At 54.1% G+C, this 18,368-nt stretch overlaps 1 protein-coding gene across 1 annotated transcript in view; it reads left to right on the top strand.

The window, feature by feature from the left end:
• Positions 1-18,368, top strand: part of LOC147123917 (complement component C7-like) — a 97,200-nt gene that overhangs the window by 52,443 nt on the left and 26,389 nt on the right. The window contains exons 8-9 of the mRNA XM_086002614.1: positions 1,399-1,565; positions 14,824-15,055. Of these exons, the coding sequence (XP_085858740.1) occupies positions 1,399-1,565; positions 14,824-15,055 (399 nt within the window). The remainder of the gene's footprint in view (positions 1-1,398; positions 1,566-14,823; positions 15,056-18,368) is intronic.

An 18,368-nucleotide genomic window follows, 5' to 3' on the forward strand; every position in this document is an offset into this window, starting at 1 on the left:
CACACCTTCCACGACCTCAGGAAGTCCCAAGCACTTTAAGGCAATGCAGTACTTTTTTTGAAGTGTGGTCACTGTTGTAATGTAGGAAAAGTGACAGCCAATTTATGCACAGCAAGATCCCATATTATCATATCATATTCATATTCAATTTTATTTGTCATATATGCAGCAGACGTGTGTACTGCACAATGAAATGTTGATTTTTCCGAGTCCTCCCAACATTGGCATAAATATGTCATAACAATGATAAAAATACTAATCGTAATACAGTAATAATAAATAAAACAACAGTAATAAATAATAATAAATTATTCGTTCATGAGTCTTATGGCCTGGGGGTAGAAGCTGTTTCAAAACCTGTTGGTACGAGACCGTATGCTTCGGTATCTCTTACCGGACGGGAGCAGGGCGAAGAGGTTGTGGCTGGGGTGGCTCACGTCTTTAATGATTCTCAGGGCCTCCCCCCGGCACCTCTCGGGGTAGATATCCTGCACAGCAGGTAATTTAATTCCTATAGTATGTTGTGCAGCTTTCACTACCATCTGTAGAGCCTTGCGGTCTGTGGCGGTGCAGTTGCCATACCAGGTAGTGATGCAGCCAGACAGGATCCCACAACCAGCAACATGATAATGACCAGATCATCTGTTTTTAGTGATGTTGATTGAGGGATAATTATTGGCCCCAGGACACTGGGGAGAACTCCCCTGCTCTTCTTCACAATAGAGCCATGGGATCTTTTACATCCACCTGAGAGAGCAGACGGGGCCTCGGTTTAGCGTCTCATTTGAAAGACGGCTCCTCCGACAGTGCCGCACACCCTCAGCACTGCACTGGAGAGTCAGCCTGGGTTATGGGCTCCAGTTTCTGGAGTGGGACTTGAACCCACGACCTATCTGACCCAGAAGTGAGAGTGCTGCCCTCTGAGCCACAGCTGACACTGAAATATACAGACATGGCCACTGGCCTCGAGACTGGCTCCAGCTTCTTGCTCCCTGCCCTCCTCAGACACTTTGCTGTGCGAGGGGCAGTGCAAAGGGGGCAGAGAGTCCATGTCTGGGGCCTCCGCTCCTTATTCTTTGGTTTGTGCCGGGATAGGGATCATTTCATGGACACAGGGAGGAAAGTGGCCCCAGGTATTTTGTTCCAATGCATGGGCCCCCACTGAAAGCTAACTCCTCACAGGCTGTGAGTGGAACCTGGGACTCTCCCGGTTACACGTGGCAACCTTCCCTTTCCCCACCCTGGGGAGGTTCTGGTTACAGATCCTGCAGGCCGTACAGCTTCAGTCCAGGGTCTGTCGCAGCTCAGACCCTGAATGATCACACAGAGATAACACTGGAAATGAAACTGTGCAACCAGTTCGCCTGATGAACCCTTTCACCTTTCACCTTTCCTCAGGAAGGTCCTCGGGGAACATTCGTGGTTTGTCGTCCACCATCGGAGGGCGTGCGTCCTTCGTCGCAGCACTGAGCCTGATCGACATGAAGAATACCCAAACCAACAGTGAGGTCTACCAGCGCTGGGCTGGCTCCGTCAAGGATAATCCGGCCATCATCAACCAAAAGGTCAGGAACATAAACCTCTCAAAAAAGGGGCCCAGCATCAAGGGCTCTTCATAGAGAGAATCTCACCATGGGACCCCTTTCAGAGAGAGTCTCACCATCGGACCCCTTTCAGAGAGTCTCACCATCGGACCCCTTTCAGAGAGAGAGTCTCACCATGGGACCCCTTTCAGAGAGAGAGTCTCACCATCGGACCCCTTTCAGAGAGTCTCACCATCGGACCCCTTTCAGAGAGAGAGTCTCACCATCGGACCCCTTTCAGAGAGAGAGTCTCACCATCGGACCCCTTTCAGAGAGTCTCACCATCGGACCCCTTTCAGAGAGTCTCACCATCGGACCCCTTTCAGAGAGAGAGTCTCACCATTGGACCCCTTTCAGAGAGTCTCACCATCGGACCCCTTTCAGAGAGAGAGTCTCACCATGGGACCCCTTTCAGAGAGAGAGTCTCACCATCGGACCCCTTTCAGAGAGTCTCACCATCGGACCCCTTTCATAGAGAGAGTCTCACCATCGGACCCCTTTCAGAGAGTCTCACCATCGGACCCCTTTCAGAGAGTCTCACCATCGGACCCCTTTCAGAGAGAGAGTCTCACCATTGGACCCCTTTCAGAGAATCTCACCATCGGACCCCTTTCAGAGAGAGAGTCTCACCATCGGACCCCTTTCATAGAGAGAGTCTCACCATCGGACCCCTTTCAGAGAGAGAGTCTCACCATCGGACCCCTTTCAGAGAGAGAGTCTCACCATCGGACCCCTTTCAGAGAGAGAGTCTCACCATCGGACCCCTTTCAGAGAGAGAGTCTCACCATCGGACCCCTTTCAGAGAGAGTCTCACCATCGGACCCCTTTCAGAGAGAGAGTCTCAACATCGGACCCCTTTCAGAGAGAGAGTCTCACCATCGGACCCCTTTCAGAGAGAGTCTCACCATCGGACCCCTTTCAGAGAGAGAGTCTCACCATCGGACCCCTTTCAGAGAGAGTCTCACCATCGGACCCCTTTCAGAGAGAGAGTCTCACCATCGGACCCCTTTCAGAGAGAGAGTCTCACCATCGGACCCCTTTCATAGAGAGAGTCTCACCATCGGACCCCTTTCAGAGAGAGAGTCTCACCATCGGACCCCTTTCATAGAGAGAGTCTCACCATCGGACCCCTTTCAGAGAGAGAGTCTCACCATCGGACCCCTTTCATAGAGAGAGTCTCACCATCGGACCCCTTTCAGAGAGAGAGAGTCTCACCATCGGACCCCTTTCGTAGAGAGTCTCACCATCGACTCGGGAACAGCACCCGTGGATTGGAGGGTAGCTAATGTTACCCCAATATTTAAAAAGGGGGGTAGAGAGAAAGCAGGGAATTATAGACCAGTAAGCCTTACATCGGTTGTGGGCAAAATGCTAGAGTCCATTATTAAGGATAAAATAGCGGAGCACTTGACAAATGGGGAAAGGATCGGACAGAGTCAACATGGATTTACAAAGGGTAAATCGTGTTTGACTAATCTGCTGGAATTTTTTGAGGAAGTAACTGGTAAAATAGATGGGGGAGAGCCAGTGGATGTGGTGTACCTTGACTTCCAGAAAGCCTTCGATAAGGTTCCACACAAAAGATTATCATGCAAAATTAAGGCTCATGGAATTGGGGGCAAAGTATTAACGTGGATAGAGAACTGGCTGGCGGATAGAAAACAGAGAGTTGGAATAAACGGCTCGTTTTCGGAGTGGCAGGCAGTGACCAGCGGGGTGCCGCAAGGATCTGTCCTGGGACCCCAGCTGTTCACAATATATATAAATGATCTGGATCAGGGAATTGGATGCAATATTTCCAAATTCGCTGACGACACTAAACTAGGAGGAGGGGTGGGCTCTGATGAGGATGTCAGGAGGCTACAGTGCGATTTGGACAGGTTGGGGGAATGGGCGGATACGTGGCAGATGCACTATAATGTGGATAAATGCGAGGTTATCCACTTTGGGGGTAAAAACAGGAGGGTAGATTATTATCTAAATGGCAATAGATTGGGAGATGGGGAAGTGCAGAGGGACCTGGGTGTTCTTGTGCACCAGTCACTGAAGGAGAGCATGCAGGTGCAACAGGCGATTAAGAAGGCAAATGGTATGTTGGCCTTCATATCAAGGGGGTTCGAGTATAGGAATAGGGATACCTTACTACAGCTGTACAAGGTGCTGGTGAGACCGCATCTGGAGTATTGTGTACAGTTTTGGTCGCCCCATCTGCGGAAGGATGTTCTTGCCATGGAAAGAGTGCAACGGCGATTCACCAGGCTGATACCTGGAATGGCGGGAATGACCTACGAAGAGAGATTAAATAGTTTGGGCTTGTACTCACTGGAGTTTAGAAGATTGAGAGGGGATCTCATCGAAACATATAAAATTATGGCAGGCCTGGACAGGCTGAATTCAGAGAGAATGTTTCCAATGGCCGGGGAGCACAGAACCAGGGGCCACAGTCTAAAAATAGCGGGCAAATCATTTAAAACAGAGATGAGGAAGAATTTCTTCACTCAAAGAGTGGTGAGCCTGTGGAATTCCCTGCCACAGAGGGCTGTGAAGGCTAATTCAATAAATATTTTCAAGAGAGAATTGGATATATTTCTGAAGGCTAAGGGGATTAAGGGTTACGGAGAAAAGGCGGGGACGGGGTACTGAACTGGTAAGATCAGCTATGATCTCAGACGAAGATCAGCCATGATCTCATTGAATGGCGGAGCAGGCTCGAAGGGCCGGGCCGAATGGCCTACTCCTGTTCCTATCTCTATGTATCTATGTATGACCCCTTTCAGAGAGAGAGAGTCTCACCATCGGACCCCTTTCGTAGAGAGTCTCACCATCGGACCCCTTTCAGAGAGAGAGTCTCACCATCGGACCCCTTTCAGAGAGAGAGAGTCTCACCATCGGACCCCTTTCAGAGAGAGAGAGTCTCACCATCGGACCCCTTTCAGAGAGAGAGAGTCTCACCATCGGACCCCTTTCAGAGAGAGAGAGTCTCACCATCGGACCCCTTTCGTAGAGAGTCTCACCATCGGACCCCTTTCAGAGAGAGAGAGTCTCACCATCGGACCCCTTTCGTAGAGAGTCTCACCATCGGACCCCTTTCAGAGAGAGAGTCTCACCATCGGACCCCTTTCAGAGAGAGAGAGTCTCACCATCGGACCCCTTTCAGAGAGAGAGAGTCTCACCATCGGACCCCTTTCGTAGAGAGTCTCACCATCGGACCCCTTTCAGAGAGAGTCTCACCATCGGACCGCTTTCAGAGAGAGAGTCTCACCATGGGACCCCTTTCAGAGAGAGTCTCGCCATCGGACCCCTTTCAGAGAGAGAGTCTCACCATGGGACCCCTTTCAGAGAGAGAGAGTCTCACCATCGGACCCCCTTCAGAGAGAGAGTCTCCCCATGGGACCCCTTTCAGAGAGAGTCTCACCATCGGACCCCTTTCAGAGAGAGACTCACCATGGGACCCCTTTCAGAGAGAGAGTCTCACCATGGGACCCCTTTCAGAGAGAGAGTCTCACCATGGGACCCCTTTCAGAGAGAGAGTCTCACCATGGGACCCCTTTCAGAGAGAGAGTCTCACCATGGGACCCCTTTCAGAGAGAGAGTCTCCCCATGGGACCCCTTTCAGAGAGAGTCTCACCATCGGACCCCTTTCAGAGAGAGACTCACCATGGGACCCCTTTCAGAGAGAGAGTCTCACCATGGGACCCCTTTCAGAGAGAGAGTCTCCCCATGGGACCCCTTTCAGAGAGAGTCTCACCATCGGACCCCTTTCATAGAGAGAGTCTCACCATCGGACCCCTTTCATAGAGAGAGTCTCACCATGGGACCCCTTTCAGAGAGAGAGTCTCACCATCGGACCCCCTTTCAGAGAGAGAGTCTCACCATGGGACCCCTTTCAGAGAGAGAGTCTCACCATGGGACCCCTTTCAGAGAGAGAGTCTCACCATCGGACCCCTTTCAGAGAGAGAGTCTCACCATCGGACCCCTTTCGTAGAGAGTCTCACCATCGGACCCCTTTCATAGAGAGAGTCTCACCATCAGACCCCTTTCAGAGAGTCTCACCATCGGACCCCTTTCAGAGAGAGAGTCTCACCATGGGACCCCTTTCAGAGAGAGAGTCTCACCATCGGACCCCTTTCGTAGAGAGTCTCACCATCGGACCCCTTTCAGAGAGAGAGAGTCTCACCATCGGACCCCTTTCGTAGAGAGTCTCAGCATCGGACCCCTTTCAGAGAGAGAGAGTCTCACCATCGGACCCCTTTCGTAGAGAGTCTCACCATCGGACCCCTTTCAGAGAGAAAGAGTCTCACCATCGGACCCCTTTCAGAGAGAGAGTCTCACCATGGGACCCCTTTCAGAGAGAGAGTCTCCCCATGGGACCCCTTTCAGAGAGAGAGTCTCACCATGGGACCCCTTTCAGAGAGAGAGTCTCACCATCGGACCCCTTTCAAAGAGAGAGCCTCACCATCGGACCCCTTTCGTAGAGAGTCTCACCATCGGACCCCTTTCATAGAGAGAGTCTCACCATCAGACCCCTTTCAGAGAGTCTCACCATCGGACCCCTTTCAGAGAGAGAGTCTCACCATGGGACCCCTTTCAGAGAGAGAGTCTCACCATCGGACCCCTTTCGTAGAGAGTCTCACCATCGGACCCCTTTCAGAGAGAGAGAGTCTCACCATCGGACCCCTTTCGTAGAGAGTCTCAGCATCGGACCCCTTTCAGAGAGAGAGAGTCTCACCATCGGACCCCTTTCGTAGAGAGTCTCACCATCGGACCCCTTTCAGAGAGAGAGAGTCTCACCATCGGACCCCTTTCAGAGAGAGAGTCTCACCATGGGACCCCTTTCAGAGAGAGAGTCTCCCCATGGGACCCCTTTCAGAGAGAGAGTCTCCCCATGGGACCCCTTTCAGAGAGAGAGTCTCCCCATCGGACCCCTTTCAGAGAGAGAGTCTCACCACCGGACCCCTTTCAGAGAGAGAGTCTCACCACCGGACCCCTTTCAGAGAGAGAGTCTCACCATCGGACCCCTTTCGTAGAGAGTCTCACCATCGGACCCCTTTCAGAGAGAGAGTCTCCCCATCGGACCCCTTTCAGAGAGAGAGTCTCACCACCGGACCCCTTTCAGAGAGAGAGTCTCACCATGGGACCCCTTTCAGAGAGAGAGTCTCCCCATCGGACCCCTTTCAGAGAGAGAGTCTCACCACCGGACCCCTTTCAGAGAGAGAGTCTCACCACCGGACCCCTTTCAGAGAGAGTCTCACCATCAGACCCCTTTCAGAGAGAGAGTCTCACCATCGGACCCCTTTCAGAGAGAGAGTCTCACCATGGGACCCCTTTCAGAGAGAGAGTCTCACCACCGGACCCCTTTCAGAGAGAGAGTCTCACCATCGGACCCCTTTCAGAGAGAGTCTCACCATCAGACCCCTTTCAGAGAGAGAGTCTCACCATCGGACCCCTTTCAGAGAGAGAGTCTCACCATGGGACCCCTTTCAGAGAGAGAGTCTCCCCATCGGACCCCTTTCAGAGAGAGAGTCTCACCACCGGACCCCTTTCAGAGAGAGAGTCTCACCACCGGACCCCTTTCAGAGAGAGTCTCACCATCAGACCCCTTTCAGAGAGAGAGTCTCACCATCGGACCCCTTTCAGAGAGAGAGTCTCCCCATCGGACCCCTTTCAGAGAGAGAGTCTCACCACCGGACCCCTTTCAGAGAGAGAGTCTCACCATCGGACCCCTTTCAGAGAGAGAGTCTCACCATCAGACCCCTTTCAGAGAGAGAGTCTCACCACCGGACCCCTTTCAGAGAGAGTCTCACCATCAGACCCCTTTCAGAGAGAGAGTCTCACCATCGGACCCCTTTCAGAGAGAGAGTCTCACCATGGGACCCCTTTCAGAGAGAGAGTCTCACCACCGGACCCCTTTCAGAGAGAGAGTCTCACCATCGGACCCCTTTCAGAGAGAGTCTCACCATCAGACCCCTTTCAGAGAGAGTCTCACCATCGGACCCCTTTCAGAGAGAGAGTCTCACCATCGGACCCCTTTCAGAGAGAGAGTCTCACCATGGGACCCCTTTCAGAGAGAGAGTCTCACCACCGGACCCCTTTCAGAGAGAGAGTCTCACCACCGGACCCCTTTCAGAGAGAGTCTCACCATCAGACCCCTTTCAGAGAGAGAGTCTCACCATCGGACCCCTTTCAGAGAGAGAGTCTCCCCATCGGACCCCTTTCAGAGAGAGAGTCTCACCACCGGACCCCTTTCAGAGAGAGAGTCTCACCACCGGACCCCTTTCAGAGAGAGTCTCACCATCAGACCCCTTTCAGAGAGAGAGTCTCACCATCAGACCCCTTTCAGAGAGAGAGTCTCACCATCGGACCCCTTTCATAGAGAGAGTCTCACCATCGGACCCCTTTCATAGAGAGAGTCTCACCATCGGACCCCTTTCATAGAGAGAGTCTCACCATGGGACCCCTTTCAGAGAGAGAGTCTCACCATCGGACCCCTTTCAGAGAGAGAGTCTCACCATGGGACCCCTTTCAGAGAGAGAGTCTCACCATGGGACCCCTTTCAGAGAGAGAGTCTCACCATCGGACCCCTTTCAGAGAGAGAGTCTCACCATCGGACCCCTTTCGTAGAGAGTCTCACCATCGGACCCCTTTCATAGAGAGAGTCTCACCATCAGACCCCTTTCAGAGAGTCTCACCATCGGACCCCTTTCAGAGAGAGAGTCTCACCATGGGACCCCTTTCAGAGAGAGAGTCTCACCATCGGACCCCTTTCGTAGAGAGTCTCACCATCGGACCCCTTTCAGAGAGAGAGAGTCTCACCATCGGACCCCTTTCGTAGAGAGTCTCAGCATCGGACCCCTTTCAGAGAGAGAGAGTCTCACCATCGGACCCCTTTCGTAGAGAGTCTCACCATCGGACCCCTTTCAGAGAGAGAGAGTCTCACCATCGGACCCCTTTCAGAGAGAGAGTCTCACCATGGGACCCCTTTCAGAGAGAGAGTCTCCCCATGGGACCCCTTTCAGAGAGAGAGTCTCACCATGGGACCCCTTTCAGAGAGAGAGTCTCACCATCGGACCCCTTTCAAAGAGAGAGCCTCACCATCGGACCCCTTTCGTAGAGAGTCTCACCATCGGACCCCTTTCATAGAGAGAGTCTCACCATCAGACCCCTTTCAGAGAGTCTCACCATCGGACCCCTTTCAGAGAGAGAGTCTCACCATGGGACCCCTTTCAGAGAGAGAGTCTCACCATCGGACCCCTTTCGTAGAGAGTCTCACCATCGGACCCCTTTCAGAGAGAGAGAGTCTCACCATCGGACCCCTTTCGTAGAGAGTCTCAGCATCGGACCCCTTTCAGAGAGAGAGAGTCTCACCATCGGACCCCTTTCGTAGAGAGTCTCACCATCGGACCCCTTTCAGAGAGAGAGAGTCTCACCATCGGACCCCTTTCAGAGAGAGAGTCTCACCATGGGACCCCTTTCAGAGAGAGAGTCTCCCCATGGGACCCCTTTCAGAGAGAGAGTCTCCCCATGGGACCCCTTTCAGAGAGAGAATCTCACCACCGGACCCCTTTCAGAGAGAGAGTCTCACCACCGGACCCCTTTCAGAGAGAGAGTCTCCCCATCGGACCCCTTTCAGAGAGAGAGTCTCACCACCGGACCCCTTTCAGAGAGAGAGTCTCACCACCGGACCCCTTTCAGAGAGAGAGTCTCACCATCGGACCCCTTTCGTAGAGAGTCTCACCATCGGACCCCTTTCAGAGAGAGAGTCTCCCCATCGGACCCCTTTCAGAGAGAGAGTCTCACCACCGGACCCCTTTCAGAGAGAGAGTCTCACCACCGGACCCCTTTCAGAGAGAGAGTCTCACCATCGGACCCCTTTCAGAGAGAGTCTCACCATCAGACCCCTTTCAGAGAGAGAGTCTCACCATCGGACCCCTTTCAGAGAGAGAGTCTCACCATGGGACCCCTTTCAGAGAGAGAGTCTCCCCATCGGACCCCTTTCAGAGAGAGAGTCTCACCACCGGACCCCTTTCAGAGAGAGAGTCTCACCACCGGACCCCTTTCAGAGAGAGTCTCACCATCAGACCCCTTTCAGAGAGAGAGTCTCACCATCGGACCCCTTTCAGAGAGAGAGTCTCACCATGGGACCCCTTTCAGAGAGAGAGTCTCACCACCGGACCCCTTTCAGAGAGAGAGTCTCACCATCGGACCCCTTTCAGAGAGAGTCTCACCATCAGACCCCTTTCAGAGAGAGAGTCTCACCATCGGACCCCTTTCAGAGAGAGAGTCTCACCATGGGACCCCTTTCAGAGAGAGAGTCTCCCCATCGGACCCCTTTCAGAGAGAGAGTCTCACCACCGGACCCCTTTCAGAGAGAGAGTCTCACCACCGGACCCCTTTCAGAGAGAGTCTCACCATCAGACCCCTTTCAGAGAGAGAGTCTCACCATCGGACCCCTTTCAGAGTGAGAGTCTCCCCATCGGACCCCTTTCAGAGAGAGAGTCTCACCACCGGACCCCTTTCAGAGAGAGAGTCTCACCACCGGACCCCTTTCAGAGAGAGTCTCACCATCGGACCCCTTTCAGAGAGAGTCTCACCATCGGACCCCTTTCAGAGAGAGTCTCACCATCGGACCCCTTTCAGAGAGAGTCTCACCATCGGACCCCTTTCAGAGAGAGTCTCACCACCGGACCCCTTTCAGAGAGAGAGTCTCACCATCGGACCCCTTTCAGAGAGAGTCTCACCATCAGACCCCTTTCAGAGAGAGAGTCTCACCATCGGACCCCTTTCAGAGAGAGAGTCTCACCATCGGACCCCTTTCAGAGAGAGAGTCTCACCATGGGACCCCTTTCAGAGAGAGAGTCTCACCACCGGACCCCTTTCAGAGAGAGAGTCTCACCATCGGACCCCTTTCAGAGAGAGTCTCACCATCAGACCCCTTTCAGAGAGAGTCTCACCATCGGACCCCTTTCAGAGAGAGAGTCTCACCATCGGACCCCTTTCAGAGAGAGAGTCTCACCATGGGACCCCTTTCAGAGAGAGAGTCTCACCACCGGACCCCTTTCAGAGAGAGACTCACCATCAGACCCCTTTCAGAGAGAGAGTCTCACCATCGGACCCCTTTCAGAGAGAGAGTCTCCCCATCGGACCCCTTTCAGAGAGAGAGTCTCACCACCGGACCCCTTTCAGAGAGAGAGTCTCACCACCGGACCCCTTTCAGAGAGAGAGTCTCACCATCGGACCCCTTTCAGAGAGAGAGTCTCCCCATCGGACCCCTTTCAGAGAGAGAGTCTCACCACCGGACCCCTTTCAGAGAGAGAGTCTCACCACCGGACCCCTTTCAGAGAGAGAGTCTCACCACCGGACCCCTTTCAGAGAGAGTCTCACCATCAGACCCCTTTCAGAGAGAGAGTCTCACCATCGGACCCCTTTCAGAGAGAGAGTCTCCCCATCGGACCCCTTTCAGAGAGAGAGTCTCACCACCGGACCCCTTTCAGAGAGAGAGTCTCACCACCGGACCCCTTTCAGAGAGAGAGTCTCACCATCAGACCCCTTTCAGAGAGAGTCTCACCATCAGACCCCTTTCAGAGAGAGAGTCTCACCATCGGACCCCTTTCATAGAGAGAGTCTCACCATCGGACCCCTTTCATAGAGAGAGTCTCACCATCGGACCCCTTTCATAGAGAGAGTCTCACCATCGGACCCCTTTCATAGAGAGAGTCTCACCATCGGACCCCTTTCAGAGAGAGAGTCTCACCATCGGACCCCTTTCATAGAGAGAGTCTCACCATCGGACCCCTTTCATAGAGAGAGTCTCACCATCGGACCCCTTTCATAGAGAGAGTCTCACCATCGGACCCCTTTCAGAGAGAGAGTCTCACCATCGGACCCCTTTCAGAGAGAGAGTCTCACCATCGGACCCCTTTCAGAGAGAGAGTCTCACCATCGGACCCCTTTCAGAGAGTCTCACCATCGGACCCCTTTCAGAGAGAGAGTCTCACCATCGGACCCCTTTCAGAGAGAGAGTCTCACCATCGGACCCCTTTCAGAGAGAGAGTCTCACCATCGGACCCCTTTCAGAGAGAGAGTCTCACCATCGGACCCCTTTCATAGAGAGAGTCTCACCATCGGACCCCTTTCAGAGAGAGAGTCTCCCCATCGGACCCCTTTCAGAGAGAGAGTCTCACCACCGGACCCCTTTCAGAGAGAGAGTCTCACCATCGGACCCCTTTCAGAGAGAGAGTCTCACCATCGGACCCCTTTCATAGAGAGAGTCTCACCATCGGACCCCTTTCATAGAGAGAGTCTCACCATCGGACCCCTTTCATAGAGAGAGTCTCACCATCGGACCCCTTTCAGAGAGAGTCTCACCATCAGACCCCTTTCAGAGAGAGAGTCTCACCATCGGACCCCTTTCAGAGAGAGAGTCTCACCATCGGACCCCTTTCAGAGAGTCTCACCATCGGACCCCTTTCAGAGAGAGAGTCTCACCATCGGACCCCTTTCAGAGAGAGAGTCTCACCATCGGACCCCTTTCAGAGAGAGAGTCTCACCATCGGACCCCTTTCAGAGAGTCTCACCATCGGACCCCTTTCAGAGAGAGAGTCTCACCATCGGACCCCTTTCAGAGAGAGAGTCTCACCATCGGACCCCTTTCAGAGAGAGAGTCTCACCATCGGACCCCTTTCAGAGAGAGAGTCTCACCACCGGACCCCTTTCAGAGAGAGAGTCTCACCACCGGACCCCTTTCAGAGAGAGTCTCACCATCGGACCCCTTTCAGAGAGAGAGTCTCACCATCGGACCCCTTTCAGAGAGAGAGTCTCACCATCGGACCCCTTTCAGAGAGAGAGTCTCACCATCGGACCCCTTTCAGAGAGAGAGTCTCACCATCGGACCCCTTTCAGAGAGAGAGTCTCACCATCGGACCCCTTTCAGAGAGAGAGTCTCACCATGGGACCCCTTTCAGAGAGAGTCTCACCATCGGACCCCTTTCAGAGAGAGAGTCTCACCATCGGACCCCTTTCAGAGAGAGAGTCTCACCATCGGACCCCTTTCAGAGAGAGAGTCTCACCATCGGACCCCTTTCAGAGAGAGAGTCTCACCATCGGACCCCTTTCAGAGAGAGAGTCTCACCATCGGACCCCTTTCAGAGAGTCTCACCATCGGACCCCTTTCAGAGAGAGAGTCTCACCATCGGACCCCTTTCAGAGAGAGAGTCTCACCATCGGACCCCTTTCAGAGAGAGAGTCTCACCATCGGACCCCTTTCAGAGAGAGAGTCTCACCATCGGACCCCTTTCAGAGAGAGAGTCTCACCATCGGACCCCTTTCAGAGAGAGAGTCTCACCATCGGACCCCTTTCAGAGAGTCTCACCATCGGACCCCTTTCAGAGAGAGAGTGCTGCCCACTGAGACACGGCTGACACCTGGTTGACCTCAGTTCGCGCCCTCGCCTCTGAGTCAGAAGGTCGTGGGTTCAAGTCCCACTCCAGAGACTTGAGCACAAAATCCAGGCTGACACTCCCAGTGCAGTGCTGAGGGAGCGCCGCACTGTCAGAGGGGCAGTACTGAGAGAGCGCTGCACTGTCGGAGGGGCAGTACTGAGGGAGCGCTGCACCGTCAGAGGGGTGGTAATGAGGGAGCGCCGCACTGTCGGAGGGGCAGTACTGAGGGAGTGCTGCACCGTCAGAGGGGTGGTACTGAGGGAGCGCCGCACTGTCAGAGGGGCAGTACTGAGAGAGCGCTGCACTGTCGGAGGGGCAGTACTGAGGGAGCGCTGCACCGTCAGAGGGGTGGTAATGAGGGAGCGCCGCACTGTCGGAGGGGCAGTACTGAGGGAGCGCCACACTGTCAGAGGGGCGGTACTGAGGGAGTGCTGCACTGTCAGAGGGGCAGTACTGAGAGAGCGCTGCACTGTCGGAGGGGCAGTACTGAGGGAGCGCCGCACTGTCAGAGGGGCAGTACTGAGAGAGCGCTGCACTGTCGGAGGGGCAGTACTGAGGGAGCGCTGCACTGTCAGAGGGGTGGTAATGAGGGAGCGCCGCACTGTCGGAGGGGCAGTACTGAGGGAGTGCTGCACTGTCGGAGGGGCAGTACTGAGGGAGCGCTGCACCGTCAGAGGTGCTGTCTTTCAGATGAGACGTTCAATGGCATTACCATCGCCAATCCCCCACTATCTACATCCTGGGGGTCACCATTAACCAGAAACTTAACTGGATCAGCCACATAAATACTGTGGCAACAAGAGCAGGTCAGAGGCTGGGTATTCTGTGGCGAGTGTCTCACCTCCTGACTCCCCAAAGCCTTTCCACCATCTGCAAGGCACAAGTCAGGAGTGTGATGGAATACCCTCCACTTGCCTGGATGAGTGCAGCTCCAACAACACTCAAGAAGCTCGACACCATCCAGGACAAAGCAGCCCACTTGATTGGCACCCCATCCACCACCTTAAACATTCACTCCCTCCACCACCGGCGCACCGTGGCTGCAGTGTGTACCATCTACACGATGCACTGCAGCAACTCGCCAAGGCTTCTTCGGCAGCACCTCCCAAACCCACGACCTCTTCCACCTAGAAGGACAAGGGCAGCAGGCGCATGGGAACACCACCACCTCCAAGTTCCCCTCCAAGTCACACACCATCCTGACTTAGAAATATATCGCCGATCCTTCATCGTCGCTGGGTCAAAATCCTGGAACTCCCTCCCTAACAGCACTGTGGGAGCACCTTCACCACACGGACTGCAGCGGTTCAAGAAGGCGGCTCACCACCACCTTCTCAAGGGCAATTAGGGATGGGCAATAAATGCTGGTGTTGCCAGCGACGCCCACATCCCAGGAACTAATTTTTAAAAATGAGGCCCCGTCTGCTCTCTCAGGTGGGTGTAAAAGATCCCATGGCCACTATTTCGAAGAAGAGCAGGGGGAGTTCTCCCCGAAGTCCTGGGGCCAATATTTATCCCTCAATCAACATGACTAAACACAGATGATCCGGTCATTATCACATTGCAGTTTGTGGGAGCTTGCTGTCCGCAAATTGGCTGCCGTGTCTCCTACATTACAACAGTGACTCCACTTCAATAAGTACTTCATTGGGATGTCCGGTGATGGTGAAAGGCGCTATAGAAATGCAAGTCTTTCTTTTCTCTCCCCCGTCCCATTGGGATCAGTGTTGGGTTACCGTGGGAGACTGCGCGCGAGCCGCTCGGTCTCTTGAGTTCCTGATGTGTTGGGTTACCTTGTACAGCTGGCGCCTCTCCACGAGCTGGTGAAGGACGTGCCCTGCGCCGGGGTCAAGAAGCACTACCTGCGACGGGCCATCGAGCAGTACATCGACGAGCTTCACCCCTGCAGATGTCGGCCCTGCCAAAATAACGGCAAGGTGGTGGTGGTTGGCACAGCGTGCCAGTGTTTGTGTCAGCCCTACACGTTTGGAATAGCCTGTGAGAGAGGAGTCCTCGCTGAGGAGCCAGACAGCGGTAACACATTGTTAAACTCTCTCTATATAACGGGGCAGAGGGATGTCAGTGTGGCCAGTGGAACTCATAGGATAACATGGGATATACAGCCCAGAAACAGGCCATTCGGCCCAACCAGTCCATGCCGGCATTTATGCTCCACTCGAGCCTCCTCCCGTCTTTCCTCATCTAACTCTATCAGTGTAACCCTCGATTCCCTTCTCCCTCATGTGCTTGTCCAGCCTCCCCTTAAATGCATCGATACTATTCACTTCAACCACTCCCTGTGGGAGCGAGTTCCACATTCTCACCACTCTCTGGGTAAAGAAGCTTCTCCTGAATTCCCTATTGGATTTCTTGGTGACTATCTTATATTGACGGCCTCTAGTTCTGCTCTTCCCCACAAGTGGAAACATTCTCTCTGTATCCACTCTATCAAAACCTTTCATAATTTTAAAGACCTCTATTAGGTCACCCCTCAGCCTGAGACCCAGCCTGACGTGAGAAAACTACTAGGCACCTGGCCTAAGTATTAAACAAGGCTTTAATCAACTGTTTTACAACATGGAGGTGATGTGCCTCAATAAATCCGAGACTCGATGTTAGCGAAACAAAACAAGGCTTTTATTGACTTAGAAGGTAACACACAGAGGAGAGGTATCTTCCATCCAGAGGTCTGCCGTACTGGATGTGATGCAGGCTGGGCCAGCTTACATAGGGGCCAGGTATGGGCGGAGCCCTACACACAGTACAATACAATGGTGAGGAAACGGAACTGAGGTAAGGGAAATGAAACTGAAACCAACCACAGTCACAGGCAGAGAATACCAATGAGTGATGAATGGAATATTTCATCACATTCACCCCTTCTATAGATTTAGTCTGTTTGGGGGTTTGATAGTCCTCTGCGACCGACGTGGCTGTTGTGGTGCCGCGGGTGTCGGCTGGGTGTCCCCGGTGGCCTCCTGGGTCTCTGCCGGGGGTGCCGCCAGGGTTGTTGAAGGGGTAGTTGGTGGGGGTGCCGTTGGTCGATGTTCTTCCGGGGGTGATGAAAGAGTAGTGGGTGGGTAAGAGTTGCTGTGATCGTTGTTGCTGCTGTTGTCGTGGTTGTTGTCGTTACCGGCTGGGGCGACGTCTTTTATGGACACGGTGTCCTCCCTTCCGTCAGCGTGCCGGACATACGCGTATTGGGGGTTGGCGTGGAGTAGGTGCACTGACTCCACGAGAGGGTCCGTCTTGTGGCCCCTCACATGCCTTCGCACGAATACCGGACCCGGGGTGGAGAGCCATGATGGCATGGATATGCCTGAGGTGGATTTCCGGGGAAAGACAAACATTCGCTCATGAGGCGTGGCATTAGTGGCAGTACACAATAGCGACCGTATCGAATGGAGCACATCTGGGAGGACTTCCTGCCAGCGGGAGATAGGGAGGCCCTTGGTCCTTAGAGCTAGAGTGACTGCTTTCCATACTGTCCCGTTCTCTCGCTCCACTTGACCGTTACCCCGGGGGTTGTAGCTGGTGGTACGGCTTGTGGCGATGCCCCTGGACAGCATGTACTGGCGTAGCTCTTCACTCATGAAGGACGCCCCCCTATCCGTATGGATGTAGCTCGGCATACCGAACAGGCAGAACAGGCTGTTGAGGCATTTAATGACCGTGGCGCTGGTCATGTCTGGGCAGGGGAGGGCGAATGGGAAACGGGAGTATTCGTCCACAATGTTCAGGAAGTAAACATTGCGGTCGACGGACGGGAGGGGGCCCTTGAAATCTAAGCTGAGCCGCTCAAAGGGCCGTGTAGCTTTGATTAAGTGGGCTCTATCTGGGCGGTAGAACCGAGGCTTGCACTCAGCGCAAGTGCGGCAGTTCCTGGTCAGAGACCGAACTTCCTCAATCGAGTAGGGTAAGTTGCGGGACTTTATGGAGTGGAACAGCCGCGTGACCCCTGGGTGGCAGAGGTCGTTGTGGAGGGTATGTAGCCGATCCCCGGTGGCGCTGGCACACATCCCTCGTGAGAGGGCGTCGGGGGATTTGTTAAGGGCCCCTGGCCGGTAAATGATGTCATAATCGAAGGTGGAGAGCTCGATCCGCCACCTAAGAATCTTATCATTTTTAATCTTCCCCCTCTGTTTATTATTGAACATAAACGCTACCGACCGCTGGTCGGTAAGTAGGGTGAAGCGTTTGCCGGCTAGGTAGTGGCGCCAGTGGCGCACTGCCTCCACGATGGCTTGGGCCTCTTTTTCCACGGAGGAGTGTCTGATCTCGGGCCCTTGGAGGGTCCTCGAGAAGAAAGCTACGGGCCGCCCCGCCTGGTTGAGGGTGGCCGCCAAGGCAAAGTCAGACGCATCACTTTCCACTTGAAAGGGAGTGTTCTCATCCACTGCCTGTAGCGTGGCCCGCTCAATATCCCGCTTAATGCTTTTGAAGGCGGCGTAGGCCTCAGCAGGGAGCGGAAAAGAGGATGCTTTCAAGAGGGGGCGGGCTTTGTCGGAGTAGTTGGGGACCCATTGGGAATAATAAGAAAATAACCCCAGGCACCTTTTCAGGGCTTTGGGAGTGTTGGGCAGGGGCAGCTCCCGTAGGGGGCGCAATCGGTCGGGGTCTGGTCCGATTTCCCCATTCTCCACCACGCTGCCTAGTATGCAGAGGCGCGTGGTGTTGTAAACGCACTTGTCCTCGTTGTAGGTGAGGTTGAGTTTTTGTGCGGTTTTCAGGAACCTCTCGAGGTTCGAGTCGTGATCCTGCTGGTTGTGACCGCAGATGGTGACGTTGTCGAGGTAGGGGAAGGTTGCCTGCAAGTGGTGGTCATCGACCATGCGGTCCATCTCCCTCTGGAAGACCGAGACCCCATTCGTCACCCCAAAGGGGACTCTGAGGAATTGGTAGAGGCGTCCGTTCGCCTCGAAGGCGGTGTACGGGCGGTCCTCTGGTCTGATAGGGAGCTGGTGGTACGCTGACTTGAGGTCGATGGTGGAGAACACCCGGCATTGGGCGATTTGGTTCACCATTTCTGATATGCGGGGTAGCGGGTAGGCGTCTAGTTGGGTGTACCTGTTGATCGTTTGGCTATAGTCGATCACCATCCATTTCTTCTCGCTACCCCTTACCACTACCACTTGGGCGCGCCACGGGCTGTTGCTGCATTCAATAATGCGCTCTTTCAGGAGCCTGTCTACCTCGGTCGTGATAAACCGCCTGTCCTCCCAGCTGTACCTCCTGCTTTTGGTCGCTATTGGCCGGCAGTTAGGGGTAAGGTTCGCGAATAGCGAAGGCGGCTTTACCTTCAGGGTAGCCAGACTGCACACTGTGAGGGGCGGCTGGGACCCACCGT

This window comes from Somniosus microcephalus, chromosome 1 (genome assembly GCF_052327205.1).
Source record: "Somniosus microcephalus isolate GS21.2 chromosome 1, FLI_Smic_1.0, whole genome shotgun sequence".
Taxonomy (NCBI): Eukaryota; Metazoa; Chordata; class Chondrichthyes; order Squaliformes; family Somniosidae; genus Somniosus; species Somniosus microcephalus.